The sequence below is a fragment of the Neophocaena asiaeorientalis genome, unplaced genomic scaffold, assembly GCF_003031525.2.
Source record: "Neophocaena asiaeorientalis asiaeorientalis breed wild unplaced genomic scaffold, Neophocaena_asiaeorientalis_V1.1 scaffold30, whole genome shotgun sequence".
NCBI classification, from domain to species: domain Eukaryota; kingdom Metazoa; phylum Chordata; class Mammalia; order Artiodactyla; family Phocoenidae; genus Neophocaena; species Neophocaena asiaeorientalis.
The window spans coordinates 269,481-293,602 of NW_020174923.1; the positions used below are offsets into that span (position 1 = coordinate 269,481).

The 24,122-nt window shown below is 37.5% G+C and overlaps 1 protein-coding gene across 7 annotated transcripts in view; it reads left to right on the forward strand.

Moving 5' to 3' along the window:
- Positions 1 to 24,122, forward strand: part of HELZ (helicase with zinc finger) — a 148,365-nt gene that overhangs the window by 120,271 nt on the left and 3,972 nt on the right. For all 7 annotated transcript variants that reach the window (XM_024760673.1, XM_024760672.1, XM_024760678.1 and 4 more), the window contains one exon: positions 22,816 to 23,068. In XM_024760673.1, coding sequence (XP_024616441.1) covers positions 22,816 to 23,068 — 253 coding nt within the window. The remainder of the gene's footprint in view (positions 1 to 22,815; positions 23,069 to 24,122) is intronic.

A 24,122-nucleotide genomic window follows, 5' to 3' on the forward strand; every position in this document is an offset into this window, starting at 1 on the left:
AAGTGGTACCATGGGATATTTGTCTTTCTCTGTCTGACTTCACCTAGTATGATATTCTCTAGGTCCATCCATGTTGCTACAAATGGCAATATTTCATTCTTTTTTATGTCTGAGAAATATTTCATTGTGTGCATGTAGGTGTGTGTATAGGTGTGTGTGTATGTGTGTGTGTGCATGTAGGTATGTGTATGTATGTGTGTGTGTGTGTGTGTATATATATATATATATATATACACCGCATCTTCATTATCCGTTCATCTGTTGATTGACACTTAGGTTGTTTCCGTGTCTTGGCTATTGTAAACAGTGCTGCTATGAAAACTGGGGGTGCATGTATCTTTTCAAATTAGAGTATTTGTCTTTTCTGGATATATGCCCAGGAGTGAAATTGCTAAATCATATGGTAGCTCTGTTTTTAGTTTCTTAAAGAACCTCCATACTGTTTTCCACAGTGGCTGCACCAACTTACATTCCCACAAACAGTGTGGGAGGGTAACTGTATCTCCACACCCTCTCCAGCATATTCATTATTTGTAGACTTTTTGCTGATGGCCAATCTGACCAGTGTGAGGTGATACCTCACTGTGGGTTTGATTTGCATTTCTCTAATAATTAGCAATGTTGAGCATCTTCTCGTGTGCTTTTTGGCCATCCGTATGTCTTCTTTAGAGAAGTGTCTATTTAGGTCTTCTGCCCATTTTTTGATTGGGTTGTTTGTTTTCTTGATACTGAGTTGTATGAGCCATTTGTGTATTTTGGAAGTTAACCCCTTGTTGGTCAGGTCGTTTGCAAATTTTTTTTTTCCATTCCTTAGGTTGTCTTTTCGTTTTGTTGATGGTTTCCTTTGCTGTGCAAAAGCTTTTAAGTTTGATTAGGTCCCACTTGTTTATTTTTGCTTTTATTTCTTTTGCCTTGAGAGATTGGTCTGAGAATATACTGCTGTGGTTTATATCCAAAAATGTTTGGCTGTGTTCTCTTCTAGGAGTTGTTTGGTGCCATGTCTTATATTTAGGTCTTTAAACCATTTTGAGTATATTTTTGTGTATGATGTGATGAGGGAGTGGAGTGTTCTAATTTCATTGATTTACCTGAGGCTGTTCTTGGAACTTATTTTAATTTTCCCCTTTTATTATGCTATTTCAGGCTTTGTAGAATGGTCATTGTTACAACCTGAAGCCTTTTATTGCTGTTTTAGAACACTCAACATCTGACTGACTTGAGGAGGCTATTCATTCAAGAAGCTTCATCCTGTCTGATCTGGGGAAATGGTTTTTAGTGGCTCACCTTTTTACTTACATTATATTTGTTAATTACAAATTTGTTCATTAAGGTTTTCCATAGATGTTGGTTTTCTCAGCCAGTGGTCAGTTGCAGGGGCTGTGCTCTTTCTCCTGTCGTTCATCCTGGTGCTTTCTTAGACTGGGGCAGTTAATACACAATGACACTGATTCCCAAATATCAGAATTTGCAGTCTTCAACGTAGAATTGACTCTGCTAAACTAAGCAATCTAGGGTAAACTGCATTATACTTTGGTATTGCTAAAGAGCATCTTTATGGACCTTCACTGATATAAAAATCTTAGTAATTCTAGGTTATAAAATTTCAAAAACGGTACATTCGGTGTGGACTATAAAAATGTTGTCTAGCTGTTCCTGTTAAGCTTACAGTGATTAAAGGTAAGAATGTGTAAAGCTCGTGTGGTCATTATCAATCACAGATGTCTTCTTAAAGCAGGGTAAACATTTTGAATTTTGAGATATGAAAAATATTTTTTTGACATTAGCTTCATTTTGTCAGTTCCTTAATGATTTCTAAAGGCTTTAGAAATAATTTATTCATGTTTTGCAAATTTTCTGCTACAGATGCTGATTAAAAAGTCAAGTATCATAGGGAAGCTTCTATATCTTATTTGTAGGGTTTTGGAGGTAATTTGTTCAAATTGTTCCAGTATTCATTGATTGGCTCATCATTGATTGGCTCCTTCTTATCACATATAATTTGCAATATTTTCTCTCATTTTGTGGACTGTCTTTTCCCCCTCTTGAGAGTATCCTTTGATGCACAAAAGTTTTTAATTTAGATAAGGTCCAATTTATCTGTTTTCTCTTTGGCCGTTCTGCTTCTGGTGTCATGTCTGAGAAACTGTTGTCTAATCCAAGATCACAAAGATTTACATCTACCTTTCCTAGTTTTAGTTCTTACATTTAATTCTTTGATCCATTTTGAGTTAATTTTTGTACATTTTATGAGGTATGTGTCTAATTCATTATTTTGCATGTGGTTCAGTTTTCTTTGCACTATTTATTGAAAAGACCATTCTTTCTCCATTTTATGGTCTTGGCAACCTTGTCAAAAAATCAACTGACCACAGACCTATGGGTTTATTTCTGGACTCTAAATTCTCTTCCTTGATCTATATATGTCCTTATGCAATACCATGCTGGCTTGTATACTGTAGCTTTGTAGTGAGTTCTGTATTTGGAAGTATGAGTCTTTGGTACTTTGTTTTTCTGTTTCAAGATTGTTTTGGCTATTCTGGGTCCCTTGAATTACCATATGGAATTTAGGGTTAGTTTGTCAGTTTCTGCAAAAAAAAATCTAGCTGGGATTTTAAAAGGGATTGCATTAAATTTGTAGATTAACTTGGGAAGTATTGCCATCTTAACAATATAAAGTCTTCTGGTTCCTGAACATGGTACCTTTCCACTTATTTAGGTCTTTTAAAATTTCTTTCAACAGTATTTTGTAGTTTTCCAATTATAAGTCTTACACTTCTTTTGTTAAATTTATTCCAAAGTATCATATTATTTTTTGTGCTATGGTACATGGAATTGTTTTCTTAGTTTCATTTTTTGGATTGTTCACTGCTAGTGTTTAGAAGTGCAATTGATTGTATATCTGCAAACTTGCAGAACTCTTTATTAGCTCTAATAGATTTTTTGTGTGTGAATACCTTAGGATTTTTTATGTAGAAGATAATGTCATCTGCAAATATAGTTTTGTTCTTTCCTTCCAATCTAGATGTCTTTTATTTCTTTTTCTTGCCTAATTGCCTGGCCAGAACTTCTAGTATAATGTTTAGGGTACATTTTTGGCAAAATTAGAGGAAGACAAGCATTTCCGGCGTGAGTTTTCCAAATTTCCTTCTGTTATTGATTTCTAATTTCACTCCATGTGGTTGGGGAACTTACTTTGTATAATTCTAATCTTTTAACATTTATTGAGACTTGTTGTATGGCCTATCCTGGAGAATGTTTCAGGTACACTGGGGAAGAATGTATATCTTACTCTCGTTGGGTGGCATGTTCTATAGATATGTTAGGTCTATTTGGTTTATATTGTTCAAATTTTCTCTTTCCTTTGGGTCTGCTGTCTAGGTTTTATATCCATTATCAAAAGTAGGATGTTGAAGTCTCCAAACATTATTGTTGAATTGTGTAGTTCTCCTTTTAATTCTGTCAGTTTATGCTTCATGTATTTTGGGGTTCTGTCCTTAGGTTTACGTATGTTTATAATTGTTAAATCTCCTTGTCTACCTTCTATCATTATATGATATCCTTTCTCTCTCATAACAATTTTTGTCTTCAAGTATGTTTTTTTCTGATATTTGTATAGCCACCCCAGCTCTCTTTTGGTTACCATTTGCATGGAATGTCTTTTCTCATCCTTTTGCCTTTTGATTTTGTTGTCATTTGTTTGTTCAGTGATTTTTCTGAACTAATTTTTCAAAATTTTAAATTTTGAACTAATTTTTTAAAGTCAGTATTTGTCGTGTGTGGCCTCTGAAGTTTTTCTTCCATGGGCTTAATGATCAACTGGTCATTGCCCAGAGGTTTCCTTAACCACCCCATTCCAAAAACATTGCCCAGTTTTTGCAGAGGCATCTGTGTGTACGTGTATTTGCGCACACCTTCCGTACTCGGCCAGGCAGTTTACAGCTACCTCTGCTTCAGCTTTAACTTCCTGCTTCTCCAGCCTCCAGATCAGCCAGAGGTGAGAACTTTTCTGGCCTTTCCTGAGCACGTGCACAGCATGTGTGTGGTCTTCTAGATTCCCAGGGAGGAACAGGTCGGAGCTATTCGAAGTCTTTATTCCCTAAAGTATCTTAAAACCCAGCCTTTCCTCCAAAGCTTTTTGTTAGTCTGTTGTTTGGTCCAACTGCTATCCATTGCTTCAGGCAGCAGCAACTAAAACATCGGCCTTGTAAGTAATTTCGGTATGGCCGCTTCAGCACTGGTTGAGTTCTGAGTTAGATAAGAGTCGTGTTGTTTTGTACCAGACAGGTGAAAACAAATAATTACAGCTCTTTGACAGTGAGGCCCCTTCTGCTCTGGTAGTAGTGCTGGAAACGCAGGGTCTTACTTTCAAGGCTACCACTCAGCTGGAGAAGCAGGGGCGTGGGCCTGTGGGAAATGAAAATACTGCAAATCTTGCTCTTCTTACTGAAATTTTCTGGTTTCTCTTGATTAAGTGCTCCCCTGGTTGCTGCAAGCTTTAGTTTCCTAAATTCCAAGAAAGTTGATTGTGACGGTTTTTGTCAGTTTTTTCATTGCTTTTATGGAGTTCCTCGTTCCACCATTTTTACTGATAACCCTTGTGATATTTTGATCTAACCAGTAGAATGAGTTCATAATGTTTGGGGGAAATAACATGCCACAGTTTTTATAAAGTTTTGTACTTTGCTAAATAATGTTGGGTACTGAATAGTGTACTTTTAATCATTGATCTATTTAAATGTTTCTTAGTTTTGGAATTTAAGTTCTCTGTACCTTCGCGCTCTTAACGTTTGTTATTACTGTTTAGCTGTGAGTACATGAATAAGTACCTTCAATTGTCAGTGGGTTCTTAGAGTGCAATTACTTTTGCAAAAACATTTGGTCACCTTTATTTTGATGCATGAGATTCGCAAATGATGACTGACTTGCAACACTGAAGAAAATACCTTGACAAGGAAACTATTATTTTTACCACATTTACCAGGATTTGACGTTTTCAGTACATTAGGATAACTTCTGTGTGTTATGTTGTACAAAACGATTTTGCATGAATCATCTCACAGAATGAATGGTTTATATGTTTGCTGTTTATTTCCAACCTTTTAAAATAATTTCCTTAACATTAACAATACAGAAAAATGTGTTATTTCCCTACCTACTGTTAATTCTTTCATTGCTAGAAACCTTGGTAGATGAAGCTTATGTTGGATGAAAACATCTAGATGTTAGCTTAACAGTTAACTTGAACAGATATGGTTTTTCATGTTGTGTTTCATTAGTTTTCTCTTTTTTTAATAATAATTTTGATTTTCTTTTGACAAATGATATACCTGGTCAGCATGGAAAATGTGGAAGTTAGAGAAATTATTCCTCATTTCACTATACCAGGATAGCTCCTGTAATGTCGGGGAGGAAGAAATTGCCTCTACCCTTCTAGATTCTTCTGGCTGGTCTGAGAATTAAATTGACATGAGACAGCTTTAATAGGAGAAAATCAAACAAAGTTTAATATCATCTGTACATGGGAGAGACCCAGGAAAACTGAGTAACTCACCAAAATGGTCAAAGCCCTCACCTTAAATACCATCTTCAGCTAAGACAAAAGGATGTGGAGTGGTGGTTGGAGTTCAGAGTGCAGGAAGGCAGTTGGCTTGGAGATGGAAAATCAAGTGTGTGGTTTGCCGGCAGTGCAGCCAGTGGGACCCAGAGAGGAATTTTAACAAACAGGCTTTGCTGGGTTCCTCCTTGTCTAGACACTTAGTTCGCACTATAGTGATCTCTGGTGACATCTCCCTTCCTGGAACAGGTCCTCTATCTGCATTCTTTTAGGCAGTTAGCGGGAAGGTCAGAGATTCTTCCTGAGTCTTTTGGGCCTTAAAAACAATCAGCCTAAATTAATCCTCAAGCCAGAGAGACATTTTGGGATAGCCAGTTTTGTTCGCCCACAGTAACAGATAGCTTTTCATAGCATTCACAGGTGAGAACATGTGGCTGTCATGGAGGGGTATTACTTGTTGGAGACGTGAAACAATTTTTTTCCCTAATTGCTGTGCTCAGTTATATCGCCCCATCAAACCTTTCTTTCTACCAGGTCAAGATCCCTAAACGTGATCTTGATCCTATTCAATGGCACTTTTTGCTACTTAAAATTTTTAGAGTCTTCTCATTTAGGTGCTTAAGGCATCAATCCATGGATTTTCCTTACCTACCTCAAAAGCCCGGGCCCTCAGCTGCTTGGAATGAAGCTAGGGCTCTGTGGTTTGGTTGTAGTGCCTGCACCCTCTCCCACTTCTGGTTCTTTACTGATGTGATGAGATAAGGAGAACAAAGAGCAGAGGTGCCTTCCTTACCTGGACCAGGTTACAGACCATTCCTGATTGGAAATAGATTGATAAATTGCTCCAATTTGATTTCACATTTCAGTGTAAGCTTGAGGTTATGATTTAATTTTCTCCAAATATTTAGCCAGTTGTTTTCATACTCTTTATTAAATGATTGCATATTCACTAGATAGAATAGTAGTTTTCTTGTCAGATACTAAATTCTTTATAATACCACTGTATCACATTTGTGTTTCAACTCACTGCTGTTAGGGGGAGGGGGAGATGAAATGCAAGGAGCAGCAATAGAAGTTGTCTCTTGGCTTCTGAACTTCCAAGGATTCAGTTTCTAGTAATTTTGGCATGATTTGGGATTTTTTCAAGGGTAATTTTGATCTGAATAAGGTTTTTCATTTTGCATGGTATCTTTACAATCTAATCTCTGAGTAAGATGCAGTTCTTCAGTATATACTGCAATCTGTTTCTGGACTTTCTATTTTTCTCCTCATCTGTCTATATGTTTCTGTACCAGAATTACACTGTTTTAATTTTTGAGACTTTCTGGTATTCTAATTTGATAGTGTGACGTCTCCCTTATTACTTTGTTTTTTTCTTCTAGTTTCGGTTTGGGGAGTGCCAGGGAGAAGAGGTTATTTTCTGGTTTTTCTACCAGAAGTTTAGAATACCTATGTGAACTCCTCTCCCCGAAACGGAAACAAAAACCTTTCTTAGTTTTTAATTTCGCTTACATCAAATGGATAGCTTAAACTGGGGGAAATTTTGTCTTTACAAATATTTTAAACCTCTCATTTAGGAACTGTACAGTCTTCAATATTTTAATTTTTTTTTCCTTCTTCCCTCCTTCTCTTCCTTTTTTCTTTGTTTTCTGAGTGTTCCTCTGTAAAATTCTGTAGTGTTTTCATTTCTGGTTAAATTTATTCTTAGGTTGAGTTTTCCTTGCTTTTTGTTTATGAACAGGACCTCATTTTTTTCCCCATTATACTTTCCAGTTATTTTATCTTGAGAGATAAATCCTCATTCTTCTTTAGTGGAGATAGTTTTATCACGTTAAAAAACTTTTGTTTAACATAGAGCCAGCAGTGCAGAACACTGGTGCAGAACAAAGCTTTTGCCATTTAAGAGGTACTTTGCCATGAAATAATAGTTTGATTAAAAGTCCTCACTAGTAATAAATGGAAAGTTCCTTTGAAAAGTGTCATATTGTAAAAGTCTCCGAGTAAGCATTTGGAGCTGCACATTTTTGTGCTGCGCTGGTGGCATTGTTGTAATGGCCTTCTAACAAAAACGGAATTTTTGTAAGTCACTCATTCTGATCAGCTTCCTATAAATCAGCATTTACTTATGCCATCTTAGAGATGACGAGTAAGCCTCTGTGAGGTATCTGCTTTGAAATAGTTCTGTCTTATGTGTTGGCTTTTGAACAAAGACACTTTTTAACCCATCTGTTTATTTTCATTTTTTTCTTTCAAACAGCTAGTTTTGAGGTTAGTTTTCAAAACGATTTTCAGGAAGTACTTGTCCTTCAATACTCAGTGATTTCCATACTGTTGTCTAATCATCCTCCCTCTCCCCCGCCAAGTCTCCTTCTATGAGCAAGGTATTATTGTACAGATGTAGCTTGAAGATTATATTCTTGGCTGATCAAGGTAGTCTGCCTGTTCTGACTTGAAAGGTGGATGGATGATGATAGGTCATGATTTATGTTGCATGACCAGGTAGTATTGCTGTCTTCTCAGATCGTCACTATGTGGTATCTAATGCATATAACAGAGACAGTGATCAACAAATTAATAAATTAGACCTGTAATTTAAGCATGAATATGCTTAAATTATCAAAGCTAATCATTTAAATGAGATGCTCTATTTTAATTAAGGTTTCTGGCACCATAGTTAATGAGACTTGGAATTTCCACCAGAGCATTTAGCTCTTCCTTAGTGATTAGCTTTGATAGTATAATTATAAATAGAGCCCTAATTCATTAAGTTGCTAACCTTTCCCCCAGTTATTTATTTATATATATACATGTTAATGGCTTGCTAACCTTATACATTAGAGGTGTACCTTATAAAACAGTGGTAAGCAGGTTATGAATTTTTACTTAAACTGACAACAATCTTTAAAAATAGAAATTCATACATGAGTTTAGTCATTTAGCTTTTTCTTCTTAAATGGCTTTGGAAACTTTAGCATTACACTTTGATTTTTAGAAGGAGATATAAGCAGTGGACTTAGAAAATAATGATCATATGTTTAGCAACATAACAAATTCGCAGTTTAAGCATGAAGAATGTTTATAAACACACAAACATATATGGAGTCCATACTGAACCCAGGACTAAGGATCTCCAGCAGAGGAGAATAAGCCTTTAAGGAATAAATAATGACATTATTTAAGACCTGAGGACTCTAAAATTAAATTCTGCATGCCAGTCATTGATAGGGTTGCCATCTAAAAGTAAAGGAGCAACCTGCTTGGCAGGAGATGTGTGTAGAAAGAGTAGTCTTCTCTTCAGGAAAAAAACTGAGAACTGGGCAAAGGCAACAGGAAACAAAAAGTGGTCAGGAAATAAGAAAAGAAGAAAGAAAATAAAAGGTGAAAAGTATAGTTTATATATTGAACAGCCTAAGGGCCCACAGGACTGAAGTGTAGGTGGAAATAAAAAGGCGTTCTCTGTCAGAAATATATATGTATTTTTATAGGCAAGGGATCTTTTTCTCAAATTTTTGTTTGCGGGCCCTTCTCTTTCAGTGTACTTCATAGGAATTTCCCTCTGTGGGGAGAAAAGCTGAAATTTTAAACTCATTGCCCATAATGCATTCTATTGTAATCAGTTAGCATGCTCTCTATAGTTTTTTAAATTTAAATAACTTAAATAGGCTTGTATATGTCATAACACTTTAATTATTTTAGCAAATACATCAAATTGTTGATGGCTGTTAAGGTCGGTGATGGATGTTTGGACTTTTTAATAATAAAAAGTTAAAATATATCCTCATTGACAAAGACTTTGATTTTTTGAAGGCTTTGAAGTAAAACTTAGAACTTTGGGATTAGTCAAGGCCTTGAAGATCACTTATTCTAACTCCTCCTTTTAAAAAGAAACTGAGGCAATGAGATGTTGAAGGACTTAGAACTTAAGCAGTTACTAATCACAGCAGAGCTGAGACTCCTGACCTCCAGTCTCGCGTTGTTTCTGGAGCATCACACTGTTGTTCATATCCTTATGCCACAAATAAGGTTTACTCCGAGAAAGCAGGAAGTGATTGCAGTTACATGAAGTAGACGTGGCAGGTGGGTGGGTGAGACCAGGGGTGAGACAAATCATGTTCTTGAGACCAAATAATTAAATCTTCAATTATATGAAGTTCTCCTTTGCGGAGAAGGGGAGGGATGGTGGTGGAGAGAGAAGGAGATGGTTCATTTTAGAATTCCGTATTCTTAGAGCTATCCATTTCTACCTACTAAATGTTTGACAGCTCAGATAATTAACTTGGAGATCTCAAATATCAGAAGATTAACTATAAGGAATTTATTTCTCAATGTTCTTTAAAAATTATAAACAGAATTCTCTGGCATTACCTTCTTTTTTGAAATTAATTATGATAACTGTGATTCTTCATAGTTATAGTTATTCTTCAGAGTTATCATAGCTATGAGTTGAAGGTAAACTTCTGTGTACTATTTTACTTATGTTAAGCTGACATATTTTCATCGTAAGAGGGATTGTGGTCTATAATTGATAACTTGACTGTTTCACATTCAAGAAGATTTGACAAGAGCCAGAATGAGTCAAGGTAGCTCAAAATGTCACAGCAGTGAACCTGACATTTCTCTCTTAGATGTAATATTGCATTCCTTCTAGTATCTCCTCTATTACCTTGTGTTTGGATGTAGGAAAAGAACATCGCTTGGTGGGAAAATACTGTTTGCAGAGTGTAAGTGCCCTTGCCTGTGAAATGCTTTCAAATGGTATTTTTCTTTATTTAGACCTAACTTGATTTTAATGCACTTTGGTACAAAGTCACGTTCATTTTAGTGTACCTTTCTTTCAAGAAAAACAAAACAAAACCCAGAGATAAATGTACTGTGGTTTTGAAAATTAAGATAAATTTTTGCTTCTATTATGATTGAATCTTATCAACCTAATGTGACATTGACGTTTTCAAACTTCTGTTAAGATAATGCATTTTATTTTAAAAATAATTATTTTAAAATAATATGAAAGAAATGGTGGAGAGTGGCATAATTATTTAGGTGAGAGATGATGCTGGTTTGGACTATGATGGAGCAGTAGTAATGGCAAGAAGTAAATTCAAGGTCTGTTTGTAGCTAAGATCTACAGGGATTCCTGATGGATCTGATGTGATGTGAAATGCGGTGAAATAGAACCACCTCTTTCTTGTTTCTGCTAACTACATTTCAGTTGCTCAGCAGCCACGTGTGGCTCAGCGCCGTTTTACTGAACAGTGCAGGTCCCCAGCATCTCGCATACCACGGAAGGGTCTTTTGGACAGAATTGCTCAACTGAAGGACTCACACCCTTCAGCTCTTTGAAACTGTCTTGTATTATTTCTTTGCTAATTGCCTACCATCTTTTATTCTCTGTTTCTCACTTCCTGAAGCTTCTGTTGATAAGATGTTAGACTTCCTGGATTCTTCAGATTCTTTCTTCCTCTCACATTTTAATGTTTGTATTTTTCCTGCTGTCTGAGATTTCCTTCATCTTACCTACAGACCCTTCTATCACACTTTACATTTGAGCCCTCAGATTCTTTAATTTCCAAGAGTTCTTCCTTCTCAGGTTTTTCCTTTTTCATAGCATCTTATTTTTGTTTTTATAAATGCAGTGCCTTTTCTGAGGAAACCAATTGAGAGTTTGTTGTTTTGTCTTAGATTTTTAGTAAGAACTAAAAAAGCATTTAAAAAATATTTTAAAAACATAATTGCTACTTCTTTTTCCTGGGCCCTCCTTTTTTCCTGTTTATCTGTGACCATCTTTTACGCTGGAGACTCCCTTTAAATGTCCGGTAACCCTTGATTATCTGTGTCCCTGAAAAGCAGTTTGGGAGTTTTACGGTTCCTTAATGACTCACTGCCTGGCAGGCTTTTCCCTGGGGACTTTTTAATGCTTGAATCTTCTGGTTGTTGCGGAGGAGTGCAGAGTGAGACTACTTGTTCTCTGTACAGACTTTCAGTTAATCCCCCCCGTTTTATCCCTTCGTCCTCCCTTCACTTTCCATGGTAGCTTGTGTTTCTGAGGCCCGAGCCTCTCTGGAATCCTGCAGAGTGGACTGATTCTCCTCTCAACTGGTAGCTCTAACTCCATCCTTCTTCCACAGACAGTCTTCCATGTGTTCCAGAAATGTGTCCTATGTTGATGGCCAGTCATCCAGTCTTGATTGTTATAGATCCTTTATGTTCATTTATTATTATTTTAGTGGAGTCTTGGGCCAGTCTCCACCATTAACTGGGGATCATGCCTTTAAAAAAAAAATACAGTTTCAGAAGTTATCAAGTCCTTTTCAATAGATTACATGACATGAACCCATAGACATCACTGTTGCAAACTACAGTTTATCCAACACACATTGCCTGGCTTGCTAATATTGTTTTTAATCTTATAGTGATACTCCTCTCCTGGTTTCTTTCTTCCTAGGTAAGTCGACAAAACTATAGCACATTGCTTTAGACGTAAGATCATAACCTTACTGGGAGCTAAATTGAAGTAAGTTAGTAGAGCCCAAGAGTGTTCTATAGTCAGGAATTTCTTCTTCAAAGCTTGGGGAAATTAAATAGAAAATATGGTATGTGTTCAACATTAAACGTTTAAATCCTTTTGTTGAATACTTATTGAGGACTTTTAGGTTCTAGGCGTGGTGTTTAGGTGCCGAGAATACACAAGTGAGTAAGGTCTGATTTCTGCCCCAGAGTCTTTGCGTGTCCCTGACATTTTAATTTAGGTCAAGGTTACATTGCCTCTTCTTGGATCACGCAAATCCAGGCCAAAAACATATTTTTAGATTAAAAGAAAAACGTGAGCATCTCCAGAGAATCAGTTTTGTTAGAGAACCAATAACCTTCATATTGTATGAAAATTTATAGTTGAACAAGATGTAAAGCGATGGAATTTAGTGGTATTTTAGACGAGTAAATTTGTAAAGTCGTGAAAAATTATTAAATATCCTAGAAATGAGATAAAACTCAGAGAGTACAGGCTGATAGTCCAGATTTTTTTTTTAACCTGTTCAGTGGTTTTTTTAGAAAATTAAATTTGACTAGTTTGAGTGCCAGGCATGTATTCTTTAGTTTATCACAGCATAACTCCGTATTGTTCAACACCTGGTCTGATTTACATTACACGTTTAGGTTATAGACCTGGTCCTACGGGCATTAGAATTTTCCAACTTTAAATGAGTGAAGAAATAAAGTGCAGCTATTAAATATGGTGTAATAAATGAGTTTTCATGACATAAAAAGATATCTGTGATATTTTAGTGAGAAATTACCAGGTTGTATATATCATTTTACGTGAAGGTGTATGTTCATATGCATACAGGGGAAGATGCTCGTAATACCTGGTTTTCTGCTTTTAGTGATGTTAAGTTGATTAATGTTTGTCGGTGATCAGATGACAGCAGTCTGATCCACCAATTTTAGAAGTTCCCAGCGACCTTTCAGATTTAGCAGCTATTGATGACTGTTGTTTAGAACTGTTGTTTCATTAGAGATGGCAATTTAAAAATTCTTTGTTAGGGCTTCCCTGGTGGCGCAGTGGTTGAGAGTCCGCCTGCCGATGCAGGGGACACGGGTTCGTGCCCCAGTCCGGGAAGATCCCACATGCCACGAAGCGGCTGGGCTCGTGAGCCATGGCCGCTGAGCCTGCGCATCCGGAGTCTGTGCTCCGCAACGGGAGAAGCCACAACAGTGAGAGGCCCGCGTACCACAAAAAAAAAAAAAAAAAAAAAAAAAAAAAATTCTTTGTTTCTTTTGTATCTATTTTTCTTCTATGAAAGAGAACTTCTCCTCACTAAATGTTTCATTCCTTCAAATCTGGCCTATATAGAAAAAACGAGTAGTTCTTGCCCTTTGTGTTCTTGCCCTAAATTTTCAGAGTAATGAATTGGTACCTTAGCAGGCCCCAGAGATGACCACTCAGGCTCCCCTCACCGTTTTTTCCTTTGGAATATCATCATGAATCAGGTATCATTATATATTTGAGTTTGCAGTTCATTGTAGCCATTCTGCAGTGGGACACACTGTTATGTCTCTGGCCAGTGGGAGCCCCTTCATATTGGTGGCTGTGTTCTTTGACATATTGACAGTGACTTTTGGTAGCTTCCTTGCTTTCAGACAGGACAAGATGTCTCTAGCTCACCTCGTACCTGTTCCGCCCCTGACCAGGAATCAGGTGTTTCTCAGGGCAGCCCTGATGGAGACTGTAGTCTGGTACTGAAGGTGCTCTCTGGTACTGCTTGTCCCTGCTTTTTCACTGGGCAGAGCCGGGAAGTACTTTGTTTTTTGAGAGAAAAAGAAATCATGAGTTCATATTGATACTTCCAAGTCAGTGAAGGATTATAGGGTTTTTAATATTTGTGTTTTTCACTTTACACTAGAGATCATTGTTCCTAATAAATGACTAACAGCTAGTTATTTGCTTTATATGTATATACATACACATAGATAAGATATAGATAGATAAGGGTGTGTGTGTAATAGTTTCATAATAACAGTACTGATGTTAAATTAGCAATAAATGCAGTTGAAGACATCTGTGTGGTTCATTTTGTCCTAAGGCTATATCCCATAGATATATTTAGTTAAAATACTGGATTTTAGGGGCTTCCCTGGTGGCACAGTGGTTGGGAGTCTGCCTGCCGAAGTGGGGGACGCAGGTTCGTGCCCCGGTCCGGGAGGATCCCGCATGCCGCGGAGCGGTTGGGCCCGTGGGCCGTGGCCGCTGGGCCTGCGAGTCCGGAGCCTGTGCTCCGCGGCGGGAGAGGCCGCGGCAGTGGGAGGCCCACGTACCGCAAAAAAACAAAAACAAACAAACAAAACTGGATTTTAAAGGTATCTGAAATAATTCTTCTGTGTGTGGTTATAGCACTCATTCGATAAACATTTGAGTTTATTTCTATTTGGTTTTAGTTTTCAAATCTAATTTTGATTTTAGGAAGCACTTATCAGTACATGGTCCCAAAGTCCAAATTATAAAACAAGTGATATTCACAGGTTAAACTTCCATTCCTGACTCTACTCCTTCCTTATCCCTTCCCCCTATAGAAAACAATTATTTTTTTAAATTAAACTTCTCATTATTTCTTTTTGAAAATAAAAGCAGATACTTATGTATGTACATGTACCACCCTTTCGTAGATAAAAGGTAGCATGTTATACATGTTGTTGTGTATCATGATAGATCAGAGCTCATCCATAGCAGTATTTAGAAATCTTCCTCATTCTTTTTACAGCTGCATAGTACTTTCATTATATAGCTGTACCGTGGTTTATTGAACTGGTCTCCTAGTGACAGACATTTGGATTGCTTCCAGTCCTTTGCTATTAAAAAAATACTGCTTCAGGGCTTCCCTGGTGGCACAGTGGTTGAGAATCTGCCTGCTAATGCAGGGGACACGGGTTCAAGCCCTGGTCTGGGAGGAGCCCACATGCCGCGGAGCAACTAGGCCCGTGAGCCACAATTACTGAGCCTGTGCGTCTGGAGCCTGTGCTCCGCAACAAGAGAGGCCGCGATAGTGAGAGGCCCGCGCACCACGATGAAGAGTGGCCCCCGCTTGCCACAACTAGAGAAAGCCCTCGCACAGAAACAAAGACCCAACACAGCAAAAATAAATAAATAAATAAAAATAAATAAATAAAATAATAAAATAAAATTAGAATTTACCAAGCGATCCACCAATTGCATTAAAAAATAAATAAATAAAATAAAAAAAAAAATAGTGCTTCAGTGAATAGCCTTACGCACACGTCAGAAGGATCTCAGAAACTTCTATTTATGTGATGTTTAAATATCTATCAACAGTTTTTTAAATATAAGCTATCAGTGTTTAAAACTAATAATTTAAAATAAATATCAATTCATTTAAAAATTATAATAATAAACTCATTCCTTGTTAACAAAAATAAGTGTATTTTCCAAAACAAAAATGTTTAGTGAAAAGAGTGCCATTTTTTCAGTTTTGCAAATCTTCTGCAATATGTCATTTTGGTTGACGTATATGAAGAAAACTCTGTCATGCAGCTATGTACCTGGAAAAGGGATTTTAAATTTTAATGACCTTTTCAGATAATTATAGATACTCTCCCTTGATACTACACCAAAACTTGGCAGTTAGTAGTTTCTTAAAGGTTAGTTGCAATATGGAGTCAAAAATTTCACTGTGATGGCCCTGATCACAGCAAAAGCTTATGGGAGCCAGAACTCTGAGGGAGGGGAGCCATCGCTGCTTGGTGGGCCTGTGGTGCCAGGAGGGTGGGGCCAGACCTTGTTGCCTTTTCCTGTCTGTCCTCCTGCCCCTTGGCCCTAGACTCTGCACGTTGTGGGAGTGGGTGGTTTCTGGTCAGAGGACTATCAAGGGGGCTCCCAAGGACCTAGAAATCACCAGGGAGCTCATGGAGAGGAGGAGCTTAAGAAAGTGACTCTGTGGAATTGTTTATGAATTCGTGGGCCCAGGTCTGATGTACACATACATGGATCAGATCCTAATTAGCATACCAAAGACATGGAGAACTGAGCTGATGGATAGACCTCTGCCCAGGTCACGGACTGAATCCAGAGTGGCAGGCACTCAGTGCAGATCCAGATAGCACCACAAAGGCTTTAAAAACTAAGCTGACTTTGAAACCATAGCCCACAGAAGACAGGTTGGAACTTAACATTACCACATCAGTTGCCTGCTAAAACAAAAATATCAGTATCAACATTCTCCGTAGGATTTAAACAAACCCAGGGTCTCATGAGTTAATATTTAAAATGTCCATAATACAATCCAAGATTACTCAGTATATAAGAAATTATGGAAATCTCAGCTCACACAGGAAAAGCCCATCAACAGGTGCCCGCATTAAGATGATACAGACTTTGGACTTATCTGAAAAACACTTTAAAGCATCTTATTATTAAAGTGCTCCAAAGAGCAATCACAGACCTCTTGAAACAAATGTTAAAAAGTCTTAGCAGAGAAAGAGAAGATATTTTAAAAAAAACAAAACAAAACCAAGTAGACATTTTAAAACTGAAAAATGCAATAACCAAAATTTTAAAACTCACTTGATGGTCTCAGTAGCAGAATGGAAATGACAGAGGAGAGAGTCAGTGAACTTGAAGATCAATAGAATTTACCTAATCTGCACTACAGAAAGAACAAAGATTGGATGGGGTGTGGGGGTGGGGAGGAACACAGAGCCTCAGAGGCCTATGGGACAAAAACAGAGGTTGAATATTCAATCTTTCGAATTTCATCAGAGTCCAAGGAGGAGAGGAGAAAAAAATGTGATGCTGAAAAATATCTGACAAAATAATAGCAGAAAACTTCCCAAGTTTGGTGAAAGACATAAGCCTACAGATTTAAGGAGCAGAGTGAATCCTAAATAGGATAAACCCAAAGAAATTTGCACCTGGGCATATTATAATCAAATGGCTAAAAGCAAAAAGCAAAGAAAATAATCTTGAGAGAAGCCAGGGAGAACACATCTCATTAGAGAACAATAATGCAAATGACTAATGATTTCTCATCAGAAACCATGGAAGCCAGAAGGAAGTGGCAAACATTTTTAAAGTGCTGAAAGAAAAGAACTTTTAACCCAGAAATGTATATGCTGCAAGACTGTCCTTCAGGAATGATGGTAAAATAAACATTTACTGATAAAGGAAAACGAAGAGAATTTTTAGCCAGCAGACCTCCTCTAAAAGAATTGTTAAAGGAAGTTCTTCAGACAGAGGGAAAATGATACCAGAAGGAAACTAGGCACATCAGCAATGGAAGTTGAGCAACAGATACAGCAAATATCTGGATAAATATGATAAACTGTTCTCCTTGAGTTCTATCAAAATTCCCAGTTGAGAGCAAAATATATAACATTGTCTGATTGTTTTTCAGTATATATAGATATAATATATAAAACAACTATAACTATAGCATAAAGAGGAAAAGTAAAGAACTGAATATGGTAATAAGTTTTCTACATCTCAACTGAAGTGATAAAATATAGATTCTAAGTAGATGATGAAAAGTTAAGTATGTATTCCATTATCCCTAGAACACCTATTTAAAAATCATATAAGGAGACATAGAATCACAAAATTAAAATGAAATTACAAAAACATGTTCAAATAGCCCAAAAGAAGGCAGGAAAAGGAAAACAAAGGAACATAAAACAGGAAATGAACAGGAAACAAAAGACATAAGACAACTGACTTAAATCTAAACATATCAGTAATTACATTATATACATGATCTAAACATACCAATTAAAAGTCAGAGATTGTCAGGATGGGTTTTTCAAATAGTTCTAATTATATGCTATTTACAAGAAACGTTAAAAATATATAACAGTATAGGTAGTTAAAAGCAAAGGATGGAGAAAGGCATACCATGCAAAGACTAATCAAAAGAAAGCTAGAGTGGCTATATTAGTGTCAGACAAAGTAAACTTCAGAGCATAGGAAGTTATCCAAGAGGGACATTAGTACTGATAAGAGGGTCAGTACATTAAAAGGAAATAACAGTCTTAAGTGTGTATGCATCTAACAACAGAACTTCAAAATACGTGAAGCAAAATCTAAAAGGAGTAACAGACAAATCCACAATTATAGTTTGAGACTTTGACTCTCCCGTCTCAGTATTTAATAGATCTAATAGACAGGAAATCAGCCAGGATATAGAAAAAGTGAGCAGCATCGTTAACCAACTGCATTTAGTTGACATTTATAGGACACTCCAACCAACAACAGCAGAATATATGATCTTTCCAAGTGCAGATGTCACATTCACCAATAAAATATGTTATCTGACCATAATGGAATTAAACTAGAAATGCATAACCAAAGGATAACCAGAAAATCTCCAAGACTTGGGAATTAAACTGCATATATCTAAATAATAAATGAGTGAAAGAGGAAGTCTCAAGGGAAATTAGAAAATGTCTCAGATCAATAATCTAAGCTTCTATCCCAAGAAATTAGAAAAGGAAGAATAAAATAAATTAAAATCAAGCAGAGGGAAGGGAATAATAAAGATGAGAACCGAATTCAATAAAAAATGAAAACAAAAATAATAGAGAAAAATCAGTGAAACCCAAAGCCAGTTCTTTGGAAAGATCAATAAAACTGATAAAGCTTTAGCAAGAGTGACAGAGGAAAGGAGAGAAGCACAAACTACCAATATCAGGCACGAAAGAGGAGATACCACTGAATCCAGTAGACATTAAAAAGGATAACAGTAAAGGAATACTGTGAACAGTTCTTTGCATAAAATCCAGCAACTTAGATAAAGTGGATCACTTCTCTGAATACCACAAACTACAAAAACTCACTGAAGACTAAATAGATAGCATATGAATAGTCTTATAACTGTTAACAAAATTGAATTTGTCGTTTAAAAACCTGCCAAAGAAGAAATCTGCAGGCCCAGATGGTTCGCTGCTGAATTCCTCCAAACATGTAAAGAAATACCACCAATTTACACAATCTCTTCCAGAGAATGGAGGAGAAGGGCACACTTCTTAACTTACTGTATATGGCTAGCATTACTCTGATACCAAAACTAGACAAAGACAGTACAAGAAAGAGAAAACTACAGACATATCTGTGAACATCATTGCAATATCCTCAACAAAACATTAACAAATTGAATTCAGCAATATATAAAAAAGAACAATACACTACAATCATGTCGGAGCTTATTTCCAGAATGCAAGGCTGGTCCAGTGTTTGAAAATAAATCAATGTAATCCACCATACTAACAGTCTAATGAGAAAAATCACATGATTATATCAATAGACATCCCCCCCCCCAAAAAAAAAGCCTATATACACATTTGGCAGAACAGGACATCCACTCATAAAAACTCTTGGCAAACTAGAAGTAGAAGGGATATTCCTCAACCTGTTAAAGGGCACCTATAAAAATCCTATAGCTACCATCACGATTAATGGTAGAGACTGAATGCTGAACGCTTCTAAGATAAGGAAGGAGTTAAGATGTCAACTCTCAACATTCCTGTTCAACGTTATCCTGGAAGTCTTAGCCAGTGCCGTACATCAATAAAAAGAAAAGACACAGAGTTTGGAAAGGCAGAAATAAAACTGTCCCTATTCACAGATGACATGATTGTCAATGTAGAAAAACCCAAGGAATCTACCCAGAAAACAAACCAACAAAAATTAATTTTGACTAATGTGAATTTAGTAAGGTTTTGAGGTAAAAGGTCAACACAAGTCAATCCCATTTCCATATATTAGCAACATTCAATTGGAAACCAAAAGGTAAAAGAGCAAGTACCATTATAATAGCTCAGAGGAAAGTTAAATGCTAGGTGCAAATTAACAAAACCTGTACAGGGTCTGTATGCTGGAAACTACAAAACTGCTAAAAGGTAATTTTATTTGGTGTATAAACCATTTCATTCAGTTGTCAGCAAGATTTCTCTGCTTATCCTCAAATTACATTTGAGGACAGATTCCAAAGTAGCAAATCATATTTTCATGCATCTACCTACATCTGTGTTGTATGAAGTAGGTATACCAGGGGACGATCTATATATTATATTTATATATGTACGTATGTATATTATGTGTGAGTGTGTGTGTGTGTATACATACACATATATAAATATATAAATAAAATCTTCAACATACCTAATTTTAAGAACATTCAAACAATGCCAAGTTTTGGTTCTTTTTCTAACAGGATCAATTGCATTCATAATGTCATTTGAAGTTGTATTTTATACTTAATCTACCCATTCATCTTTGTCAGCAGCTGCTTAGGAGCTGTTATAAACATGTTACACAATACTTCCACAAGTACTGTGCGTGTCAACTGTGTGATTTTTTTGGATTTCAGTTTGGAAGATATAAATGACACACATTTTTTTTAAAGTTTAATTGAATCCTTTCTCCTCTTATATCAGCTTTCCACCGCTTTCTGATTTTTAGTTTCCTCATTTAAGTGTTGTGGTTCACATATCTATCATTGCAAAAAGGGGCTGATAAAGTTAATGCCTGGAATTCATATGAGCATCACCAGGGAATTTGATTATTATAGCCTGTTTTCTGAGGCCATAACAGATTTTAGTTTTGTACTGTAGTATTCACACATAAAGCCTTTTTTTTTTTTTTTTTTTTTGCGGTCCGCGGGCCTCTCACTGTTGTGGCCTCTCCCGTCGCGGAGCACAGGCTCCGGATGCACAGGCTCAGCGGCCATGGCTCACGGGCCCAGCCGCCCCGCAGCTTGTGGGATCTTCCCGGACCGGGGCACGAACCCGCGTCCCCTGCATCGGCAGGCGGACTCTCAACCACTGCGCCACCAGGGAAGCCCACACATAAAGCCTTTAGAATGTGATCCCCTACAGTTTCTGACTGGGCTGAACACTCGGGGCATGGTAATAAAAAGAAGCACTTCACTTTGAGTCTAAGAGCTAATCATCTTCATAACAAACCTTGATAAAAAAAAGGCACCTGTACAAGCTGCTGTGGCCGTTCATTCATTGCCTAGCCACACAGAACATAAAGCAGTTTAGGGATGCTGGTTATTCTACTCAACACCATAAGTTAATGACCTTGATGAAGAAATTTCAAATGTGCTGAGTAAATTCACAGCTGACACTAGTTAGAATGGTCACTATTCTAGAAAATAGGAATCAAATTTGGAATGATCTTAACCATTGGAAAAAAATACCTTTAAAGCAGAGTAAAACTAAAGATGAATTTAGATACTATACATAAAGACAGAAGAACAATAAAAACATATGAGAAAAGGTATTAATGGAATGGAAGTATTAGCTCTCGCCTTTCTCATCCAGTAGCTAAAACTTTGGAAACGTAGAAATGACCTGGACATCCTCATTTAACAGTGAGAGAAGGTCTCTCCTCCCTCCCCTTCCCGCCTTTCTGCTCAAGGCAGCCAGTCCAGACCCATTCCCTTCCCATTTGTACCCTTGTGGTTCCGTCCGTGACGACTTTACTCTCACATACTTAGGCCCACAAATTCCCGCATTTCATTGGCCTGACAATATCTGCTTGTGATATCTTATATTCCCCCCAAATCCTGCTATTTCTGTGCCTCTCTCTCTCTCTCTCTTCTTTGTAATCTAACCTCTAGTTCCTGATTTCTAGTCATTTGTAACAACGGTGGTAAAAGAAAGTTTCCTCCCAATCATAATGACCACGAACTGAATAACAAAACTGTTACTTCCGGGGGAGGGAGAGGGGGCAGTAAAAAGCCAATCCTGTTCTGTCATGTAAGCTCTAACACGGAAGCTTATCCTTTAGGTTACGTCCACAGCAAACCTTCCTATGTGCCAAATGCTATGCATGCTGAACTTGCTCAGGTCTCACAGCAGCCCTAAGAGGCAGGCACTGTGGACAGGGAAGCCACATTTACAGATGAAGTTCCCAAGAGGCTCGGTCAATTGCCGGGTGATGCTGCCGGGCTAACTGAACACCTGACTGCTACTCCGTATTGCCTTTGCTCTTAGAACTGAGCCTGAGCATGGCCACAGCAGTCAGGCCCGAGAGCCTGGAGGGCACTTAAGTAGCACTAAAAAATCATGAAATGCTGGCAAATACATCCTGTCGGAGGGTCAAAGAAATTTTGTTTGTGCAAGTGTAGGGAGGAGAAAAACGTTAATTGGGTTTCAAACATACGAAGGATTTGTTGAAGAATAATGAATGTTCCGTTTCAGTCGAAGACTTTCCGAAGGAAGACGTGCAGAGAGGGCGATCAGGAGTCCCTCTGTTGGGTGGGAGGAACCCTGTCTTACCATTAGGTCTAAGGAATGACAAACCAGGAGGTTGTGAAGGGCCCATGAGATGAGTCTCAAACGGACGAATGTGTTCAAGATGTTGTGATTCAGTTGATCGTGACTGTAATTTCCCCATTTAATTTTGAGCAGATATGCTTCTTCATTCTTATTCTTAATCTAATGTTACCTAAAACGTGGATAGAACTTTAGAACTGAAGACAGGTAGTTCAGCCCCATACTTTACAGACAGGAAAACAGAGTCAGAAGTTAGATGTGTGTTGTCATAGGAATACCTGCTAAGGGCCAGAACTGAGTTTTGACCCCAGGTCTCCTGATACCATGTCCACAGCTCAGGCTGCTTTTTGGGGGTTTTGATAGTCACAGAAGAAAGTGTTTTTGAGAATTTCTACTTAATAGAGTGAGATTGCTGTGTGCATAAGAGAGTGGGGTGTAAGTTTTCACTGATTTATGAACTGTCCTTTTTCTTTGTGTAGTATGAACCCAGAGGACCTGGTCGGCCCTTGTACCAAAGAAGAATCTCATCTAGCTCAGTCCAGCCTTGTTCTGAAGAAGTAAGCACTCCTCAAGACAGCCTTGCCCAGTGTAAAGAGCTTCAGGACCATAATAACCAATCTTCTTTCAACTTTTCCTCCCCGGAGTCCTGGGTAAACACCACCTCATCTACCCCCTATCAGAACATTCCGTGCAATGGATCCAGCAGGACAGCTCAGCCCAGAGAGTTGATAGGTAAGACAGGGTTGGGGGTTGCCACGATTGCAGTTTTAACTACTCAGCTCCTGGGTATTTATGGAGTTTTTCTTCTCCCATTCCTTCCATTCGCATTTATCTTGGAACAGTATTTAATGCTCATAGCTCGTAGGTGTGCCTCAGGGTACACATTAATTTAGGACGATATTGGTTCCATGTTTGTGGTCTGGAAGGTAAGTAGACCTACCCGTATTTGGGAACTGATCATTTTGATCATTTTAACCTGTGAATGCGTGAAAGCAGTAAGGGAACCTAGAATGTATTTCTAAATCAGATCACCTTTGCTTGGGAAAAGCTTGTTTTCTGGATTTTCGTGTTTTCTTCTGGGTTGGGGGCGGCAGTTGGTTAGGTCAGTTTCAGTTTTCAAGGATTTATTGTCAGTAAAGTTGTTGACAGTTTGCTACACAATAGAGTTTGGCCATAAGAGAAACCAGTAAAGTCTGACATTTTGAGATTTAGAAATCCAGTGTTTATTCCTTATATTCTAATGAACTGAGAAATCCAAGTCCAAAGAAGAAAAGAAAGAAGGCATAGGAAGGCCTTGGAATGGATATGGCTGTAAACCTGTGTGCTGGGAAGTCTGAAGTCTTCTTCAGCCTTGAACACGAGTGCACGTTTATCTTTCCTTTGTTTCCCTCTTTTTTATGTGGAATGTAAAGAATGATACTGTTTGAGTTCTCCCGATCTATATAGCCTTCTCTTTGTAGGCTGTAGTCATTTATCTTTGTGAACAAGTCTGTGATCGTCGGTGAATTTCTGCCTTGATAGCATCAACCTTTGTATTTTAAATTAATTTTGTTCATCTTTAGAATGTGAATCCATTGTGCCTGTAACTGACCCATTTTGGAGTATGTGCCATACAAGCATATTTTTAGAACAATAGACATGGTAGGTCAAAAAGCATTAAAAAGGTATTGGTTTCTTTCCTGTCAAGAGACACGGTCATTTTAATCTTTAAACATTCATTAGTACCTTCTATGGTTAAAGTGTTGTATTTTGCCTGGGACTGCTTTGTCATTTTAAAGGTCTAACA